A 21,733-nucleotide genomic window follows, 5' to 3' on the forward strand; every position below is an offset into this window, starting at 1 on the left:
GGATACCCCGTTGACAACAACTCTGATTATAGGCGTGTTTGTACATTAAATAATACATTTGATTAAGAATTCGGTTTTCTAACCAAAGTGAAAACTGCTCTGAATTCTTCCGGGATTCTAAGCTCTATGGCATGGAAGAATCCTGCCGATCAAACTTCTATAAGGAGAGCATTTTTATGAGTAGACTTACTAAAATGTTTTTTTTCCTGAGGTTCTGGATAGGGTAATCCTACCAAAAAATTTCCATGTATATGCAGCTGTGGACATAATTCTTTTGCTTAATTTTGTTGTATAGAATTCACACTTCAGAATGGTTTTAAAAGAACCGCGTCAGCTCTTCTTTCAGAGTCTGTAATTGTTGTATTACTCCCTTTGTCTTCCCCTCACAAAAATAACACTGCTCCTTCCTTCCCTCTTGGTATTTAGTTGAAGTCCTATGAGGACAGCCCTTCTGGGCCTGTTAAATTACCGTCCCAAACGAAGGAGGGTCTTTGTACAGAGTTACCACTATTAGCAGAACTCAGCAGGAACGCTGTCGGGAAGGGCGGGCCTAGGCTGACAGCGAGACCCTGTTACAGACACCGGGAAGGTTTCGGGTAATACCTCATCATTCAGTCCGTCCACGTTTCCCTGTGGCCATTTGAGACCCTGCTATGTGGAAAGCATAATGAGGGAAATGCAGATTCCTGGGAGGTACATGGCACGTCCATGAGATTGGCCAAACCAAGACGCCCTGCCCTGTCTGGTGTTGGCTTGGACGTGGGATGGCAGCTGCTTCAGTGCAGTGTTGATGGGAGTAGAAACTGGGATTGTCCGTGTGGAGATCAGTTTGAGCACGTGTAGGGGGACACCGAAGATGTGCAGCCCCCACGGCCAAGCACGTCCCCTCCTTGTTACGGACTTGGAAGGCTCTCTTGCCCAGAAGAAGCAGCTGTTTAGAGCTGTGTTCAGTAGAGCGCTGTCGGTCATGCCGAGCAAGTAGAAGCGACTGAGCGTCCGTCAGCAAGAGAGTGGATTGCTGGCTTGCGCTGGCTTCGTGTCATGGAGTCACACAGAGAAAGGACAGAAGGATGAACGTTCTTCATATACGTGGACCATTGGAGGGATTGTAGAAACTGTAGGTCGAACAAACAAAAGGTTGCAGAAAACTGTTTATGGGACATTTTTAAAAATACCCGAAATGCCATGCATTTTGGTCTACCAGTGTTTGTGGTCAAGTTTATAGACCTGTGTGGAAATGACAAACACCAGATTCAGGCTAGGGGAAGAGAAGGTGGGGGAGTTCCTGGGGTAGAAAACCCAGGGGAGCTGAGCTCTGTTGCTGAGCGTGTTTCCTGTTTTGTGTCTTGTTTTTCTCAGCTGCACAGTGATGCATTGTTTATCATTGTCTTGAATTCACATCTTTTTCTGTGTCTTGAATCCTGCATCATAAACAGAAAAGTTCATTTATATGGTAGCAAAAAAAAACCCGATTTCTTGTGTCTGTAAGACATTCGGCTGCTAAGACGCAGCGGGCCTCTGGGTCGTTTTGCCGACTGAGTGGGTCGGAGCAGGTTTCATCGGGATCTGTGCTGCTGTCCCCGCAGGCCCTGTCAACGGGAAGTACTGCTGTCCGCAGCTCTTCATCAACCACAGGTGTTTCTCGGGCCCTTACCTGAACAAGGGCCGGATCGCCGAGCTACCTCAGTCGGTGGGACCGGGCAAGTGCGTGCTGGTGCTGAAGGAGGTAAGCCAGGCGCGCGGGGCTCTGCGGCCGCGCATTTCCACAGGCGTCCCGGACACAGACACGATTTCTGAAGGCCATAACAGAAATTTGAATCACTTGAGGTGACATTTTCCACGCGCTTCCTTTCTCTCTGTCCTCGGGCGGGAGCTGGTCAGGCAAAGACCGGCAAGGCCCGCAGGCCTGTGGAGGGGCATCTAGACCTTCCTTGCCCAAGTCCTGTGAAACCTTGCAGTGGGTTTAAGGGCTGCCTGTGTGGAGTGGAGGCCTGGGCCCGCAGACTGGACGTTTCTCTCAAGAGGTAAGTAAGCCTGGAAGGGTGACAGAAAGTGCTGTTAGGGGTGGCTGCCCCTCGGCCATGTCAGGGGCGGCATGGCCTTTCCCCTCCGTCGGTCGTCCGCGTGCGGCGTCTGCCTGCAGGAGGCACGGGCTCACTGCACGGTGGGTTCCAGGCACTTGCCTAAAGTTGGTGTTGTGGGCAAAGCCACGCATCGTTTCGATGCTTCTTTCCCATTTCTCTCCCTGTCTTTCGGGGTCCATCCACAGAGAGAGGTGAGTCCTCGTTACATTGATGGAGGTTTTCTTCTCTGGTGCGTTTTTATAGCCTCGCCACAGACCCCGTGGGGACATGGCTTAGCATTCTGGAACCATTCTGAACTGTTCTTGGGACGTGATCTTTGCTCTTTTCACATGTATCAGTGTTTTCTCTTAAGAGGACCCCACGTAGATGTTCTTCTTTGCAGTGAATGTGTTTTAATTCCTGGGGCCCAACAATATGTTCATATACCAAACACATGTCTGTGAGGCCACTTCTCGGAGGCAGGCCCTGTGCCAAGTGCCGTGTCTGAACACAAGCTGTCCCTGCCCCTGGTCTGTTGGGGCTTCACGGCCCTGCTGGGGAGATGGCGTACTCTAGGCTGGCGGTCCGGTGCGGGAGGACAGTCAGGGCGCAGAGCAGAGCGCTTTGGGAGCACAAGGAGTGACAAACGGATGGGAAGGGCCCCTTGCTCTGGCTTGGGCAAAGGGAAGAATGCCTCCCGTGGGAGCATGGCGGCGGCTGCACAGCTGGGTGTCGGGACAGGATGCAGTTCCCTAGGCTGGAGGCGACTCGGAGGTACAGAAGAATGTCACAGTTTCAAAAGAATGGAAGAGAGGTCTGGCCTGCCTGACGGGTGAGGTGGGACTGGGTAGCCATGTAGCTCTAGGGTGGCATTCTCTGGCCCTCTGAGTGAGGCCGTGCAAATGCCTTCCTCCACACAGGGACGTCCATGTGGTTTCCGACGTCATTCTCCTTAAAGAGAGTGAGATGGTTGTAGCAGAGGCCGAGCATGTTAGCTTTTCTAGGCCATCCGCAGTATTAGCAGTTAAAGACTTACATGTTCAGAAAACAAAAATCCCTTTTAGAGAGAAAATTGAAGTAGTGGTTGAGAAGAAACTCTGAGAAGAAGCTCTGATGGGGCCATTGCTGTGGGTTTTCCTTGGGAGCATGGAACCCACAGGGCGTTCGGCGGGGGTCCCATCATTCACGCGCCTCCGGTCGAGGACTGCAGAGGGGGCAGCGTCTCCGTGCCGCCAGGGGGCCGGCGCAGGTGTGTGGAGATCCCCGGGAGTCCCCCACGGTCGGTGCGCAAGGAGGCGCGGGCAGCCTGCTCCCGGGAGGCTTGGGCCGTCCGTGGTGCCCGGGACGGAGGCGGGAAGAGCGGGAAGGAAGGCGCGCGGCACCTTGAGTGTGAGGGACGGACACAGCAAGGGCACGGGTGTGGGTGGGCCTTGTCCTGGGCCCTGGCAGGTGTCTTCGGCCGCCGGCACCCACTTGATTTAAAGCGGCTCGCCTCCTGCGCCTGGGCCCTGCCTCCCGAAAGTGAACGGTGCACATCTGGCCCAGCTGAAGCGGCAGGTTGGTCTCACAGACAAGACATTCGTCGCTACGGAATAATAGTGCTCGAGGCAGGTGGAGGGACAAGGCATGCCTCTGAAAGGCCAAGGTGACACGGACAAGTGGAGGGACCGCTGGTCAGCTCTGGGCGAGGCAGCGCGGACCTTGGATCCTCGTGGATGTTGGAGCAGATCGAGGAAGAGATGAAACCAGGACCGCGTCAGGATTCCCGTCGTGACCTGGAATCGCACCCCCGGACAGAGCGTTGCCCGCCCACCCCCACCCCCCGTGGTCCAGCCCAAGCGGGTTGTGGGTTAGGCGATGCCTGCCTGCATGTGAGCCTGTTTTTGTCAGGAGGGATCGGGAAGGAGCAGGAAGGCCGGCGAGCTCCAGGGATCAGCCCACGGTTCCGGTCACCTGCCCCGGCTCTGCTCACAGACACGCTGGCCCAGGTCCGGCCTATCTTCGGGGCCTGGCTTTTTGGCTCTCACACTGGTTTTCAGAGTCAACAGTGGTTGTCCCCAACCAATTCCCCGATAGCTGCCAGCAGCCAATGCAAAAGCCAGGCCAGAGCCATTTTCTGATGACAAAACTAGTTTTTTGCTGATGTTCAGAAAATGCATGAGGCAGGAAAAGAAGAAGAAGAAAAAAAAAATAAGCACTTCAGTTCTGTGAGTGCAGGAAAAATGGGAGTTCCAGCCAGCCAATATTTATGCTAATGTGCTCCCTTCAGCTCCCAAACCTCTGTGGTTTCAAATTGCATTTTACTTAAAGAGAACGAGGTAATTGGAGCAAAGACAGAGTACGTTTGCTTCTCAGGCTTTTGGTGCTTTTAGCAGTTAAAGGTTTTCAGGTCCTTAAGAAACGCAGAGTGACAGCTGTCATCCCCTGTCTGTTCTGCTCGGAGGTGGCTGACCTGTGTGCCTGTGGCCAGAGCCGACCTTGGGGAAGTGAAATGGCAGGTGGAGAAAAGGGTCCTCGCTTCCCAGAGGGCAGACTAGCAGGGAGTGCTCACCTCCAGTGAATGAGATTCCTCTGTCCGGTTGGCTTCTGTTGTCTTCGTAGCTCTGGGGCCTCAGCAGGTGTGGAGTGAGTGGTGTGGGGCCTGCAGGGGCGCTGTGGTCCGGGCACGGCTCTCCAGCTGTCCACGACCGCTCTAGCGTGTTTCAGATACGAAGGTGCTGGCTGTCTCCACACGCAGTCGAGGCTCCCTGAGCGTGTGCCACACCAGGGACCCTTCCGGTGCTGGAGCCTGGCAGGGAATCATGGTCCCTCCGCCGTTCATTCGTTCAGGCCCCGGGAATGCCTGGGTCGTACCCTCGTGCCCTGTGGGCTCTGTTCTTGGAGTGGGGATCAGGGTGGACAAGAGATGCAGCCCCTCATTTGGTGAGGTGACAACCCGCTTGCAGACCGGGGAGGGGTCTGGTCTGTCACCGCTCTCAGCCTGTCTCACCCTAGCAAACCAACACTGCAGACACACAGCAGAGATGTGTGCCAGGTTAGAAGAACACCCCAGTTCCGTGTTCCGTGGGGTCCACGGGAGGCGTAGGCACGTGGTGTGTAAACTTGGAAGCAGGGTCACGTGTTAGGCAGTAAGGAAGAGGGCGGACAGAGATGCCTGCTCTCGAGGCCCCCCTTTCTGTGTACCCCATGGTGTCCTTCCTGGTCTCGCTGTGACCGCCTCCTGTGCTCGGGCTCAGGACCCAGGATCGCAGACCCCTTCTCCCTGGCTGGCGGGGACGGAGGCCCCCCGCCCGACAGGCATCTGGCAGTTATCTCCGACTGCGCGAGCCCCCCATGACATGTAGCCAACGTCAGGCAGTCAGGGGCAGTGGGTCTCGAGCATCACAGCAGAGGGTTGAAATAGTGAACGTCGGGTCTGACGCAGGGGGCGAGTTTGCAGACCTGCCCTTCCTGCGGATTCTAGGCGCCGTGCCCATGGCCCTGTGCTTCACGGGCACGGCATGGGCGCCAGCAGGGGCTCCGGAGGCCTCCCTGTTCTGAGTTGGGCACCGCGCCAGCCTCCCCTGCCCCATCCGAGATGCCCGCCTGCAAACGGTGCCCCGCAGGGGAGAGTGAGCGCCGCACCCTCCCGGCTTTCCGGTGGGTTCCGACAGCTGGAGTTTGGCTTCTGTCAAGGCTCGCGGTTCATGTTTCTGCCATATGGTTGACCCGTGAAGCTCTTTCCCTCAGTCTCTTGGTTTTGATTACCGTGTTTATTTCCCACGTTTGGGGAGTCCTGGGCTGACTTGTTTGACTTTCCCTTCATTGTGTATCATCAAGCGTTTGTTCTTGGCTCCTTATCACAACTTTCACTTAAACACTGGAACGACTTCGTGTGGGTACCCAGAAAAGAAGGAATCCTGAGCAGCCTTGGCTGTTCACGTAAATGGTGCCATACTGCATGTGACGGTCCCTTCTGCCCCTCAGAAGAGGCTTGTGTGTATCAGTATAAACGGAGAAGGTGGAGTGGGTCACGGGGGACTGTGGCCTCATATGAAGGACTCAGGCTCTGCGGTAATGTCAGAGGAAAAGTCTGGCCTCGGTGATGTCTCATTACGTCCATCAACAAAATCCAAGATGGTGCCCTGCCTCTGGGTAGCTTCGTGTGGTAGCTCCGTTGCTGCTGTCTTAAGCTTATGCTGAACACCAGCCCATAAAGAACAAAGCACCAAGCCCGTGTGTGGGCATAAACTGTCACATACACGTCACCTGTGAAGCCGGATTTCACAGCATGCTGGCCGGTGTCTGGGAAGGTTGGCAAAGCTTAAGTTTTTGTTCTTTGCCTGTCAGGAAGGTAAGATCCTATCGTGGACCTTTCTCATCATGCTGTAGGATAGGCCTTTGTAGCAAAAAAAGTCAGGAGCAAATATTACCCCCTGGGTCTGTATCCACACATATTTTGTGTATTTTATGGTATCAAAGATATCCTTGGGATGAATTAGTCACTGATTTCTGATATCAGTTTGATTTTAACTATTTTTAAATAACTTTTGAATATATTTTTAAATATTTTTAACTCATTTCAGAGCTCATATTGAAATTCATTGAAAAAATTAAAAAAAAAAAACAACAACTTACTGAACTCCCGCTATTGGCGGGTATAATTGTGACTACTATGAATACAGCAGCAAACAAAATACAGTCCCTCATGTGGTGCTTATGATCTCGTGGGAGTGGACAGTAAACGAAGAAGCTGATGCATATCGGAGTCAGGGAGTGTTTCATTTGGACTATGGACGTGGACTGTGAAAAGAGCAGAATTCACGGAGGTGTCCCAGGTCAGCTGTGAGCACTAAGAAGAGAGACGTTATTGAGAAGGGGAAGCTGTCAGATGGATAAAATCTGTCTTATTTGAACAGAATGCCCACCGAGCATCCCAGGGGAGGCAGACACACAAGTCTGGAGCTGGGGAAAGGTTTAGGATGGAAATAGAAATTTAGGAACCATTAGTTTGTGAGTCTGCGGCCATGCTGAAAGCCAGGTGCACCGCAGAGTGAAGTCGACAGTCCAAGGACTTGAGCCCTGAGCCCCACTGTTATTTGTGGGAGGAGGCACAGAGGGGGACCCGGGGAAAGCGAGCTGGGATTCAGGAAGCCCTGGAGAGGCTGGTGTCTTGGAGGTAGAGGAGAGGGTGCTCACCAAGGAAGGTGTGAGGGCAGTGCCTCAAGGCACCAGCAGGGCTGGATAAGAACAGAACCAAGGATGGCTGTTCTTCGGTGATGCGGGCACGTTGTGGGCGTGGGAGCACCCCTGGGTGGGTGCCAGAGAGTGCTAGAGGAGAGGAGGACCCCCGAGTGCAGACAGTCCTAGGAAGAGAAGGGAGAGTGATCAAGGCGGCTGCAGGAAGGTGAGAGAGGAGGGGAGAGTTGTCACGGTTGAGGGTGGGACCGTGGACGGGGTCCTGCAGGAAGGGAAGCTGTCCGCAGAGCAGGGATGGTGACGGTGTAGGAGAGGCGGGTGGCTGATCTGCTCGGGCTGCTGCAGCCGACGCCACAGATGTGCTCAGATAGCAGACGTGTGCCTCGCAGCTCTGGAGGCAGGAACCCGAGGTTGGGGTGCCCACAGCCCCTGCTTTGTGTGGGGCTGGCTGCCTCTTCGCGGTGTCCTCCCATGGTGGGAGAGAGAATAGGCGCTGGGGTCTCTTCTCACAGTTATACTCCAGCACAGGGGGGCCAGCCTCATGACCTCATGGAGCCCTAATCTTCCCCCAAGGGCCCCATCCCTAATGCCTTCACACGGAGGTTAGCATTTCAACATATGAATAGGGGTTGGGGTGCAGAAGGGAAAGAGCAGAAGGGAAAATTATAGGGTGAAGAATATTCTGGAAAGCGTGTGGGGCTCTAGGATATTTCGCTGATGATAGAGGGCAGAAGGGATGCATTGGGCCTGCACGGAAGGGCTTGAGATTGGGTCATACTAGGGGGAAATGCAGAGTCCTAAGGGAACAGATTCTGGGTATAAAGAATGTTCTAGAAGTGATGGGTTTCTGGTGACTGAGGTGAATGAAGATTTAGGGTCTGATGGGATTCTTCTGATGGCCTTCCAGGGGCAGGTAGAGAATTCCTGGGAATTATAGCCTCTTTTAAGAAATGATCTTTCAATCAAGTTGAAGCAATGGAGCCAGGAGTTCTTTGGCGTGGGATTGGGTTGGAGGAAAGGCTACCTACCGGGCAGCCCCGGGGCTTCCTAGCCTTGCTGCTGGGACAGAGGGAGCACCTCCCCTCCAGAGTAGTGGGCTGCCAGGGGAGGTCAGCCTTCCATTGAGGATCGAATGAAAGTCGAAATCAGTTTTGGCCAAAGCAGTGGAGTTCTCCACTTGGTAAAACGTCTAATTATTATTATTAGCAGTAACATTTTTGCAACAACAAAAGGAGTGAGGAACATAAAGTTTATCATTAGATAATATTTAGTATTACATGCAGCATTTGCAAAGGAATGTGCACAGAGCCGTTGGTTTTTGAGAAGACGAAATGAAAACAAGTAGTTTTCAGGAGTAAATCACTTGAAAAGGTTATTTCCTTTCTGAGGCTCAAAACCCTATGGATGGAGAAACTGCTGATTAAGCAGGAACAATTCTTTATCATTTAACAGGGGAATAAAAACAACCAACCTATTTATAATATTAGCTCCATTCCATCTGATTTTGAAGTTGAAAAGGAGAAATGTTTTAGGCCCACAAGGGCCTTTGATGGCCCCAGTTCCTGTAAAAAGCTAATTATTGTAACCATGGCTCTTGAAGGCACTGCAGAGAAATGTCTGTTGGAGCATGTGGGGGAGGCTGCTTTGTGTCCAGATCCTTTTTCTGACCCCTCGACCTCCCCGAGAGGGAATCTTCTCTTTCCTGTTTCCACAGGAGCCGGTCTCCCCCAAAGAGAGGCCTCCCCACAGTCACTAGAATTTAGCAAATTACATACTTTCAAAGTTGAGAATCTGTCTCTTTTCCATTAAATCAGCCGAACTCAAGCTGTGGGAGCCATATTTGCTTTCTAAAGTGTTTTCTGATTTTGACACTCAAAGAAATAATTTTCTTATTAAGTGGTTCCCTGCACTTTCAACATTGTTCTGACTTTGATCATATGATACAGTTGAGGTTGGAGATTATCTAAATTACTTTGGTGTTTTGGGAGTTTTCATGACCGTGGATATGAAAGGAAATCATGGAATCACATAATTTCATGATGTGAACAAAAAAAAAATTCCCACCAATTTACATAATCTTCTGAGCGCCCGAAAGGGGAGGCGTTGGGGGAAGAAACCCACGTTGGTCGAGCGGCTCCTGTGTGCCCCACGTGGTGTGCAGAGTGAGCTCCTGTGGCTGGCACGGCCTACCTGTGTTCCGCCTCCACTGACCCTCCCCACCCCCACGCACCTGACCACTCCCCGCTTTCTGCATAAGCGCTTGTTCCTACGGAGCAGAGGGAGGGACAGCGCGGGGAGACATGCTGCAGGCCCAGGCGATGGAACGGGGCGGATTCCTCCGAGACCCAGCGAGCCGGGAGTGCTAATTGGATTTGGTGGCAGGTCCTCAGTGACCTTCCCAGAGCACTCGTGTGTCGTGGTTGAAGAGGAATCGGATTTGGGTCAGTCGAGAATGGAATTGAAGCAGCGGAATTTAAAAGTACAGAGTACTTCTATGAGAAGTTGTGTTCTGAAAAGGAATCAGTGGCAAGAAAGTCAAGGAGCTTTGACGCAGAGTTAGTTTGCAGAGTTGTGAAGACTGACACATCCATGGGGGCTGGTGGGGATAGGGAGCTGGACAGTTTATTTTATGGCTTGGCGAGGACTGGGTTGATACTGAGATTTGGGCTACCTTTTAACGTTTTTTGTGTGCCAATATGTGATCTCTTTTATTTTTCATGACATTCCTGTTGTAGAGAAGGAAAATCTCTACTTGTAGGTTTAGTGACTGGGGCATGTGAATTAAACTGACCACAAAACAGATCAGTGGGAGGGAAGGTTTATGTTGTATGCACAGGGGCTCACAGAAAATTAGTGAAAACCCAGGGAGGCCATTATGCTTGAGATGTTTCCGTACCATTTTAACAAACGGCAGTGCAGTTAGAAGAGGGGAGAGACCAAGGAAAAGGGGTTCGGGCTTCTAGGGTGCTAAGCTGTGGGAAGGCAAGTATAAGGAAAACTAGTGGAAGTTGAGGTTTCTTTTAGTGAAGTTGGTTTCTGCAGAGTCATCTCAGGGACATCTTGCTTTCTCCAGTGACAAGGGTGGCTCTCCTCTTCCTTCTGCGGGTAGGAAGGGACACCTGGGCCCTGCTTCTAGGCAGGAAAGGGCAGAATGGAGAGTTCTTCCTGTGTGTAGTTCTCAGTTGCCGTCAACTCAAAATAATCCTATGCCAAAATGGCGTATTTTGGGTGGAATGTTCTGATCCCCGTATGAGCCAGATAAATGGCAGTGTCCCCATCCTACAGGAGGAAAGCCAATCGGGCACCCCCAGAACTCATCCTTCTACAAGATGGAACTGGGGTTCGAGCCCAGATCTGTTCACCAGCAGAGGTGAGACTTCTGCGTGAGGTGTGTTCTCCACCACCCATGTCATGGACTCCAAGAAGCCGAGGGAAGGTTGCGTGGAGCATGAGTTTCCTCCTGGAGTTACCCCAACGCCTGTACGCGCGTTTCTTGGGAATAATGTTTATTAGCTTCACAGCCGCATCCTGCTAGCTAATTGTGGGCAGGGTCCACGCAACCCCTTGTGATCAAGAGCATAATCCAGTGACCTGAGTCACTGTGTGGTACAGGCAGCAGTAATTCTGACTCTGGACGGTGGTACCAGCTGCCAACTGAGTTGTTTTCCTAGAGGCAGTCGTCATGCGCTAAGATGTCGCGAGCAGAAGAATGATTGAGCCAACAGTCCCAAAGTCTGACGGCGAGCCTGCTGAACTTGGCAACACGCAGTGCGGCGTCGGAAATGCCATGGGAAAATTATTCAATATTAGACGCTTTTGACAACCTAATGGCTGCCTGTTCCCAGGCTGAATGGAACTCTGGAAGGCATTTTCTTGTCACCATCTCCAAATACATTTCGTTCTGCAGCGAATAACATGTAGCTCTGGGCCCTTCCTCGTGAAACACAATGGAAAGAATTGGTTTAAATTTTATTGTCTGTTGATAAATACTTCGTGCATTATTTCAGCCAGTTCTAATTGGATTTATTTTTAAACTCGATTTCTGCAAATGGTACTGACAGTAAACAATAAAATCGGATGATTATTCTAACACAGAAAACATAAACACCACAAAACTGCTTGTATGGCCTTGTTCTGGCCTTTTAGTGCCTCGGCTGAGCGGACGGCCCATGGGCTCCTGCCAGGGATTTATAGGAACCTAGCAACACAGCGGAGCGCTGGCCCGGCTCAGAGAAGACACTTGCAGGCTTATTGCACCGTTTGAAATACTGTAAAGATTGGTTCTTCTGTTGTAATAGGGAGCTTTGTTCTTTTTCAGAATCAAATCAGGGTGCAGAACATGCCAGTGCCTCAGGCACTGCGACGTAAAAATCCAGGCCACATACGCCGATCTCCATCCTCCCCTGATACCGTGCGGTGTCCTCCCCAAAGGCAGCAGGGGCTCTGGCAGGGACTCCAGTCATGGCGATTCTCACACCCCCTCCCCAGGGGTGTGTGTTTTGCTTAGAAACCTGCAGCGTGAGCTCAGGGCCTGGCTGGTTCCCCTCAAGGACGGAAGACCCCGCAGGCGTGCCGGGCACAGTGACGCGTTCCTGCTGCCGCTACAGGGGGCTCACACATGGTGGATCCTCAGCAAGGGGTCTTTTGGGCAACTTCACACTGGTCGGGGGGTCCTTTGGAGGCTACTTCGTACCTCCCGTTCTTCACGCGGTATGTCCAAGTGGCAGCCGCTCTGGAACGTGCCAGAGCTTGCAGACGTTTGTGGTTAATGATGACTGGCTTACGGAAGGGGGGGGGGCTGCCCCGTGGGATCTGAATTCGGTGGCCTTTCCGTTCAAGGGGCACATCGAGGTTAATAGGAACATGGGACCTTCTCAGAGCCCGCATGGGTTCACAGGGCGGAATGTCCTGTCTTTCTGGGAGTGTCACAGGAGGCACGGACCACCAGTGGACTTCCTTGGGCTGGGAATTGGGAATAAAGGAGAGGTTTGAGGAAACAGGAGACGGGAGAGTATTGGTTACTCCACACGGTCCTTCGAAGCGCTTGCATCTCAGAGCACCGTTCTCTTGTGAATCGTCTGTATACTGAGCCGGCATCAGGTGATTTTCAGATACTTGGTTAGTCTCTGGACAGATACCTGAAGTCCACTCAGAATTGTCAGTGCAGATCTGTTCTGTTGCCTCCGTCCCACTGATTCCTTTTGAAATTTATTTTCAAAAATAAAAAATTCTCAGTAGCCAATCCCATTGCAAAGTAATGGCTCTTTAGAGGAAATAGATCCGCTTTTCTTCGGTCAGACACGACTGGGAAAGTCCGCCGTGCCCTCTGGCCAGCGGTCTACACGCCCGCCAGGGGGACTGGATTTTGCCATCCTCTGGACCCCGTGGGTGGTGAGCCGAGCCGGTGTCCAGCCGCGGAGGATGCTCTGCCCCACTCAGCAGATGTGTGCGGCCAGCACTCGCCGGGTGGTGGGGGCAGCGTTCTTGGCTTAGCCGGGGTGGATGCGGCTGAAGTTCATTGCTGCTCTTTTCTCCCCCACAGGTTCTTAGCATGATCATCAATGCGGCTTACAAGCCTGGAAGGGTGTTGAGAGAATTACAGCTGGTGGAGGATCCTCACTGGAATTTTCAGGAGGAGACGCTGAAGGCAAAGTAGGTGTCCTCAGTTCTGGGAAACAAGGTCTGGTAAGCGCCTGCTGCTTTGAAACTTGTCCTTCCTCTGCCTGACACAGCCCGCAGAGTGCAGACAGATGGGAGGGGCCACCATTCTTTAGTTCTGGGCTGGGCGCTGTGTACAGCTTTATTGGCGTTTCTGCTTCACGGAGTTGCCTTAAGCCTTGGGATTCTGGAACTAAAGGAGAGATTTGTTTAACTGTAACTTTGTTGTGATAAACGTTCAGAGTCGGAATGTCCTGTGTTTCAGGACCAACAGATTATTTGATCAGAAGGGGAATAGTTACGAAAGAGAGGATATCCGTTGTCATTATTTGTGATTCACGGACAACTCTTAATATTCGATACTGTGAGGAGCTCTGCCAGACACAGATAGATGTTCTTTCACAGATAGATGTTCTTTGCTCCGACAGTTGGCAGTGTTAAAAGATAAAAAGAACCCTATCCTCTGCTTGGTTTTGGTAAATGGGCTGTGGGTTGAAATGTAGTTGGTCCCTCTTATTTGCAAATAGGCTAACTGGAAAGAGGGTATGTTGGCCTTGCTCAAGTGGCTCGAGCTCTGAAACGGACGGCCCCTGCCGGATGGAGAAGCTTGAGCGCGGTGCTTAGAAGGCGGAGAGAAGACCAATTTGTCAAGATAATTTCTGTTAATAATCGCTTCGACCTTGGGTCCTTGGTATTCGTTTAGCTTTTCCGCAGACTAGATCTGACTGGTCAGCTTGTTGTGGAACAGCGTCCTCACATAGTCTTCAGATGTGACATTTGGGAAATGAGATCTTTCTGAGCAGGGACGCACGTTCCGCGACGAGTGTGTGGCTGAGCCCCTTTAAAGAAAGCACCTGTCCTGCTCGTGTGGAAGTTGAGGGGTGTGAAGTGGTTTGTTTGGCCGGTTTTATCCTCCTGTGTGGCTTACTGACCACGCTGGTCCTGAGTAAGGACGGCGGGAGGCCGCTCGGCGACTCTCCATTCGCTGTCTTCTCGGCCTAGCATTTCCTAGTTTCTTTTTTGATCACGTCTGTAATTGTAGACGCCATAAATGTCAGTTGTGGTTCAGCGATGCGCTGCCAAGTCCCAGGCATCAGAGGGAATACGCATTAGTTGGGAGAACGTTTATTTGTGTGAAGTGGCTTGCCGGTGAGACGTGGCACGTATCTCCTCCTTCCCGAGAAGTATTTAAATGAGCCTCCCCTATAAATTACCTGAGAGGCTATGATTAATGGGAAAAATTAGTGGTCTCTTCCAGCCATACTAAATCTTTTCCTTCTGTAATTAGTGTGGTTTGTTAACGATTTACTTTTTTTTAAAATAGAAATAAATGTAAGCAACTGAATTTATTTAAAAAAAAAATACATGAGCATCACCTGTAGTGCAAAAGAAACTAAAGCAGGTTTTTCACCAGCTGAATGTTCCTTATCTTTCTACTTCATCTGAGGGGGAGATCAGCAGCACCTCGACATTTTCTAAGGTCAATGCCCCAGAACAGCGGTGGCCAAAAACCTGAGCATGTGTTGGTACAGAGAAACACTTGCTTTAAACAGTTTCTGTAAGATTCCATACCTCCCAAACACACCTCACGGATAAGGAAATAGGACAGGGACAAAAATCTTAAACCCCATTAAAATCGCCCCTGTTGCTAATAAACAAGCCAGAAAGTTGCCCCAGGTACCGGAATGATAGGGAGAGTTAATTTTGCGGTTTTGGCACTCATTTTCACGTTACCAGGTCGATCAGAGCTTTTATGAAATCCAGCCTCACAGTCAAAACTGACACGGTCAGTTAGCCCTGCCTGATCATGAAGGCGATGTGTTACCTGTTAGATCGTAGACGACGGTGAGTTCCTTAGCGGATCCTATGTGGCAGCTTACAATGAGGATGTGTCTGTCTGCCCTGGGTTTCGAGAGTTCTGGATCACAGTGGCGTCTCAAAAGCAGCTGCTAATGATGACAGATTTACAGGGGGAGGGAGTGTTCCTTCTAAGGGTACTGTGTGCTGAGTCACCTCTTCGCTTCTGATGTAAAACGACAACATTTTAGATCTTGACAACTTGGCTGTTTTCTTTGGTGCAAATGAGAGGAGAGAGCCCAGCCTTCTTCCCATTTTGCTGGAAGGCTGAAACACATCCTGTCCTGAATAAATTAACCTCCGGGGGGTGGGGGGGCTCGCATTTAAGGCATTTGGTTGTCTGGGTCTCTGTCCTCCAATGACAGTATCACAGGGAGTGCTTTCAGGGGAAAAGGACAAGAGATCGTCAACCCTGGGGTTTGGGAGGGCAGTCGCTGAGCAGTTGGGGTTTCTGACTCGTTCTTCCTCGTCTGAAAAGACCCATTTTCTTGAGAGGATGGAGGTGCCATTGAAAAGGTTTGACCTGTGCGTGGGAGAAAAACCTAACATCGTCATCTTCTGTCCCTTGATGATTTTTCCCCCTATTTATCTGACAGCCACATCTTTTGTACTCAAAGAACTTACTGCAGTATTGAGTACCGGGTAAGGAGTCTGTACTGGGAGTCTTCAGCGTATACTGAAAGGCAAAACCCAGGTAGCTGTGGTTCCGAAGAGAAAGTAGGTTCTCACGTAGTTCGTTCAGCAGTCCTGGAAGAGAAGATTTTTCTCCAGTGCATTTCCGTATACTAAATTGACCTACATTAGTTTGAATTTCAGGAGGAAGAATTTAGGCTATACGTTAGGGGGATAAAAAAAAGTAATTCCAACCGTGTGCATCTAGAGACATTTAAATGTTTTCCAACATGTTCTAGAATCTTCTTGGGGGGAGAAAGACTGTTAACTCTGCTTTGAGGGGCTTTTGTGATCATCTTTATAAAATCTAGGTAAAGGCTTAATACATTTTCACAGTCCTTTGTTACAGTTACTCAGAATATTTAAAGAGGAATTGTCCTCTGTAACTGGAAGGAATGAGACTTCTTTATCATTTAGGCAGACTCAGGGGAAGTCACAACTTCAAGGTGAGTCACAGTTGGCTCTATAGAAATGATAGTTTGGTTTCTTTTTCATAAGCAGTTACTGATTTTTTATGTGTTTCTTCCCCCCCTCCTTTTTTTTTGGTCTTTTACTCATGCTTCTATTTTGTGAGTAGCAAGATGTAATATTTGGCAGCAAAATGATTTGTGTGGAAAAGGAGTTGCAGACAGAGGCCTTTCGTTGAAAAAAAAATTATTAGTTTGTTCATTTGTTAATTTTTACCTCGCTCAGATTTATGCGATCGCCCTCCTGAAAACATGCCGTTAACATTCCAGGAAGCAGGCGCTGAACCAGTTTGTGGAACACAAGCCCAAGTTTCTGCGCGCGTCCGTTCCCCAGGTTGTGGGCCTGGTGTTTCCGCTTCCAACAAAGACCAGTTTAGGATGTTCTGAATTGGATTGGGTCTTTCCAAAATAAGCGCACACATACCCCCTTTCTTACTCAGAGTTCTCATTGCTTGAAATGCAGGAATCCAGAAAGATGGCAGAAGTTTCTGAGGGGTTGTGTCTCATAAGACCAGAAGCCAGTGAACCAGAGCGTTTCCCATAGTTCTGAAGATCACAGAGATGTGGCAATGAAGGAAAGGCTCGCTTCTGTAGGAAGTCAGGACCATCGCTCATTGTGGCTAAGCAACGGAGTGATGGTCTTCCAGCATGGGAAGCTTCTCTGTCTCCGCAGAGTTGAGTTCTTCCTTCAGAATTCTTCCTCAGGTCGTGGATTCAGCCTGCGGGAGTAGAACCTGGTTTTGTGCTCTCACGCCCCCATTGCTGCCTCACCAAGTTCTATTAGAAGGTCCTGCTCTGGGGTCATTTTGCAAGTGAATGAGAGAACGTTGGCCCAGTTGAAGTCCTCCCAAGTTGAATTCCTCCTGGAATTCAAGAGTGGATTGTTACATCAGTGTTGGGTTTTTTCACTCTGGATTTCTTTTTGGCTCAAAATCCAGTTTTTCTCAGGGGAAAGAGGTGAATATTTTCCAGCATCCTTGTTTCTCCGTCTTCATCTCTCTTTCTCCACCCTGCCTGATGTACTCACATGTGGAAATAAACCCCCACTTTGATTGGTAGGAAGATACTGGAAGACTATCCATACTTCCTTCTTGATGGCAAGGAGGAAAAAACCTTTCCTGTATCCTGTAATGTTCAGTTCCTGGGAGCCTGCAAATTAAACTGACAGAGGACTGATGAGCAAGAGAAAAGACTTTACTCACAGGTGCACCATGCACTCACACAGGAGTGCTTCCTGATGGGGAACTTGAAGGGGCAGTTAGGATCTGGAGCTTATGTGTATGTTACCCCTAGCTCAGTAGGGGAAAGAGAGTATGGAGCAAAGGCCCTTAGGGGAAGAACAAATAGGTTCCTTTCTTTCTTTTTTTTTTTTTTCTTTTTTTAAGGTTTTATTTCTTTCTTTCTTTTTTTTTTTTTTTAAGATTTTATTATTTGACAGAGATCACAAGTAGGCCGGGGGGGTGGGGAAGCAGGCTCCCCACTGAGCAGAGAGCCCAAGGCGGGGCTCAATCCCAGGACCCTGGGATCATGACCTGAGCCAAATGCAGAGGCTTTAACCCACTGAGCCACCCAGGCACCCCAATTTTATTTATTTTTTTTGACAGAGAGAGATCACAAATAGGCAGAGAAGCAGCAGAGAGCGAGGGGGAAACAGGCTCCCTGCCGAGCAGAGAGCCGATGCGGGGCTTGATCCTAGGACGCACCCTGAGATCATGACCTGAGCCTAAGGCAGAGACTTAACCCACTGAGCCACCCAGGCGCCCCCAAATAGGTTTCTTTATGAAAGACATAGGAGTTTTTAGGAGAACAAATAGAAGATAAGAAAGTTTGTGAAAAAGTTGGTTTGTGTGGGCACGAGCAGTCTTTCTTTTCCATGGCCATGAAGCTCCTCAGAGAGGGGATTTATGGTGGGTTTACTCCGGTCTCTCCCCCAGGGTTAGAAGCCACTCCAAAGAAGGAACTTACGGCAGTCCTCGTTTCTCAGAAGTTTCTGCTTTTAGTCAGCTCATGGAGGCTCCGGGAAAGCTGCTTGCTGCATCTTTGGATCTCAGCTGTCTTCATCTTAAAATCGTCTCTGGGTTGGCTCCGGGGTCCCCACAGGGACAGCCGGGGAAAGGAGCCCTCCTGCGTCCCTCTGCTTTCTGGCATCCTGTGCTGTTTCACAGTGGGTGTCTGAGACCTCTGTCACCCAGCCTGTCCTCGGGCGCCCTGCTAATAAACACAGAATCAAGTTCCGCGTGTCTCTGGAGCCTCAGTAAGGCCGAGGTGCCCCGGGAACGGGGGCGGTCTTCAGAGTGACGGAGGCGGAGCTCCTCTGCCAATGTTGGCTTGCCACACATCTCCCTGGGTCCCTCCCTTCTTTATCTTTGCTTCTTGTCCTGCTGTGGCAGTTCTGGCTTCTTTTCCCTCCTTTCCTCTCTCTCTCCTTCCTTCCTTCCTTCCGAGACCAGGGAGTTTTCTGCTGTGCACTAGCTGGATCATGTCTTCCAGTGTTTTCCTCTCCTCACCGAACCTGTGCTCCATGCTTGAAGAACCTTACCTTGTGTTTACAACAGCCTTGCTGGTCCTTTTACTAAGTTCCCGGCAGAGGGTCCTTCCCTCTGGACTCACGTTGACAGGATAAAGCAAGGAGCTGGATCCCGTGCTTTGAGGTGTTCCCCTCCCATTCTGCCTGCAGAAGTGTGTCCCTGGCGTACTGTTGTCAGCCTTTCTTGATGCGGAGAGCTGCAGAACGGATTCTACTGCCACCCGCGATACAGGCTAGCGAGGGGACCGCGGTGGCGCCCCTCAGTTCGCGCCCTGGGCACGGCACGCCCACCTCTCCATGTCTGGCGGAGCTCCTGACGCCTGACCTTCCCGCGATGGCCCTGGGAGACTGTGAGGCTCGGATGGTCATGTTGTGCGGCGTCTCGGAGAACACAGAAATGACCCTGTCGTGTGCATGCAGTCACCATTAAACCCCAGCCGATGGGTACAGTCCTGGAGCCGCCTTTTGCCTGCGTTTCTTGGTAGATTGGTAGCTGTGTATGTTTAGTGCGTCTTCACGAACAAGAGTTGTGCAGACACTCGCCCTCCTTGTTGGCCGGCTCCAAACAGGCCAGGAGCTGTAAGGTCCAATGTGTCTTCCCCGCGTTGCGTGAAAATCCAAAAGCGAATGCCCGTACTGACCCACAGCACTCGAAAACAGAGATGGAAATCGTGGTATATACTAAGCTTAATGTAGTTTGAGTCAATATACACCCAACATTTTTATTATTTCTTCTCTACGTGTTTATCTGGAAACAGTCTCAGACTTCTAGAAAAATGACTTTAAATTATATAAACAATTTATTACAATTACCTTCTTTTTCCTGGTGGATTTCAGAGTAAATTGTTGGCATGATGGCCCATCGCCCCCCAGTCCATAACCATTTCCTACCAGCAAGGACGCTGTCCCACATAATCAGAATCAGGACGGTGGTGCACACGAGTGCTATGCACTAGCACTCGTGTCTCCACTGTCCCAGTGTTGTCCCTCGGGCAGAACCGGGGCACTGGGCTGCCCTGTCTCTTAGGGTCCCTTTGCTCCCCAACAGTTGCTCGGACTTTTTCCTGACCTTCATGACCTTGATATTTGTGGAGGGTAGGGACCACGTTGCAGAACGCTGCTTCTTTGGGAGTTTCTTTCATGTTTCTGCATGACGGGGTTCAGGGGGTGTGTGGGGAGTATCACAGGAGTAAGGATGTTCCCACAGCACCCTGCTGGCTGACGCCCGTCTCTGTGCACCCCTCCCTGGGGGTGTTGACTTTGATCACCGAATTAAGGGACGTCTGCCGCACTGCTGTGGGGCAGAGGCAGCTGGTGGGGGGACGCTCTGTACTACGTAAATATCCCTCTTTGTCAGGCTTTCAGCCTTTTCAGAGCCTTGTTTGTGTTGTGTGAGTTCAGGGGCTACAGGTTCGCTCAGTGGGGTGACGTCATCAGCTTACTCTGACGCTCCGGTTGGCCCAGATTTGGCCAGTGGGGACCATACCCAGCAGGCTTTTTTTTTTTTTTTTAAGATTTTATTTATTTTTTATTTTTATTTATTTTATTTTTATTTTTATTTATTTTTTTTGAGAGAGGGAAGAGAGAGAAAGCAGGGGGAGAGGGAGAGGGAGAAGCAGGGAGCCGCATGCAGGATTCCATCCTGGGACCCGATACCATGGCCAGAAGCTAGCGGACGGAGCCACGCAGGCGCCCCCCACGCTACCCCAGCAGGCTTTGTGTTTATCGCCTTGACCTTTCTCATCAGTGTTGGATACTTGGTTATTTTCTGACCCAGTGAACTGTTCCCAGATCATCTTGTTCTTTCTCTGCCTAGTCCTGGACTTAGCCACCTCTCTAAGGAGACTTGGTTGGGTTTTGTTTTGTTTTGTTGCTGTTGTTGTTTTGTTTTTGGTGGGCGGAGGTGAAAAACGGTATTTAGCAGCCAGGTTTAGACACATTTAAGTGCATTGCTGTTGAGGTGTTGTGTCTCTTGGGCTTTCTCTTTGGGCAGAGCAGTGACATTTGTGTGTGTGTGTGTGTGTGTGTGTGTGTGTGTGTAGACATACATATGTGAGTGTCTAGACATACACATGTACAAAAAGAAACTTACATTTATATTTACTTCTGTGTCTGTTGGGTCGGGAGACCTCATGACCTCCTCCATGGTCTGAATTTTCCTACAAGTGCTGTGGGGACTGAGTGCTATGATTTTACTGTGGGCTGAGACTGATCGCGGTGACGTAGTAAGGACACGCAGCGAGGTCGTGAGGAGGAGAGAGGCAGGTGGGGTCTGGAAGAATCTCCATGTCAGGCGTCCTTCTGCTTGCTCTGCTTCCCCGGCAGCGGAAGTGACTTTCATGGGATGATTCCATCCAGAGAAGCCCAGGCCGAGGCTCTTGTTGTGGGCTGGTCCCACGGGCAACACGCTGCCTGGCATGGACCAGCCAAGCAAGCAGGTCCCGTTTTCAGCACAAAACACATGGTTCGCCCACGCCGGGCGCAGTTCAGCACCTGGATGACCTCCAAACTGCGGTTCCCAGACACCAGCCACAGCGACTAGCTTCTCTAGAGACTGAAACGTCAGGCCCGCAAGCCTGGCCTTGCTTGCACGCTTGTGACCAAGTTCGAGCTCTGATTCCCCCTCTCCGACCTGCCTAACACCGTGGGTGGGGGGTACCCTCTGGCCTTTTCCTCTCCTATATTTGCACCCACCCCCCAACACACAGGGGACACCTGGCTGGCGTGTCTCTAGTCTGTTGTGTTTGGTCAGGTCCCGCTCTGGAACCGGTCTCCTGTCCCTCTGTTCCCTTCACCCCCCATCTGGGCCTTCGCACCTGACCCACGCCGGGCTGTCCGCAGGGGCAGACATCCTCTGCGTTCTGAGCGGGACGGAGATGCTGTCATCCTGCCTCCGTCCTCACCTGCCACGCGTCTGGATCCTCTTAATTAAGGAGGGCCCTTGGAACAACACCTGCGGGAGAGGGGGAGACGGACCCACGGGCCCCTCTGGCATTGGAATGGCCCTCCATGGTCGTCCCGAGGCGGGCCCAAATGGCTGGGCCCTTTTACCCCATCACAGTGACTCGCAGCATGGGGGCTGCCCACAGGAGGGGAGGGGGCGAGCTCTTGGAGCTGAACAGAGCCTCTAGGGCCTGCGTCTGGGCCAGCAGTGGGAATGGGAGGTCCTGGCAGCACCACCAGTGTTTCCCGCATCCACCCACCCCGGGGCCGGGACACCGTGGGTCCCCCCCAGCCTCTCCTGCCTGCACACCTTCCCTGCCCAGTCTCCCTGCCCTCCTCCTCCACCACCACAGCTCTTTGATGGCTTG

The 21,733-nt window shown here is 51.1% G+C and overlaps 1 protein-coding gene across 2 annotated transcripts in view; it reads left to right on the forward strand.

The window, feature by feature from the left end:
* SFMBT2 (Scm like with four mbt domains 2) overlaps positions 1 to 21,733 on the forward strand; it is a 222,691-nt gene that overhangs the window by 184,720 nt on the left and 16,238 nt on the right. For both annotated transcript variants that reach the window (XM_032349795.1, XM_032349796.1), the window contains exons 15-16: positions 1,587 to 1,726; positions 12,784 to 12,893. In XM_032349795.1, the coding sequence (XP_032205686.1) occupies positions 1,587 to 1,726; positions 12,784 to 12,893 (250 nt within the window). The remainder of the gene's footprint in view (positions 1 to 1,586; positions 1,727 to 12,783; positions 12,894 to 21,733) is intronic.

Source organism: Mustela erminea, chromosome 6 (assembly GCF_009829155.1).
Source record: "Mustela erminea isolate mMusErm1 chromosome 6, mMusErm1.Pri, whole genome shotgun sequence".
NCBI lineage: Eukaryota > Metazoa > Chordata > Mammalia > Carnivora > Mustelidae > Mustela > Mustela erminea.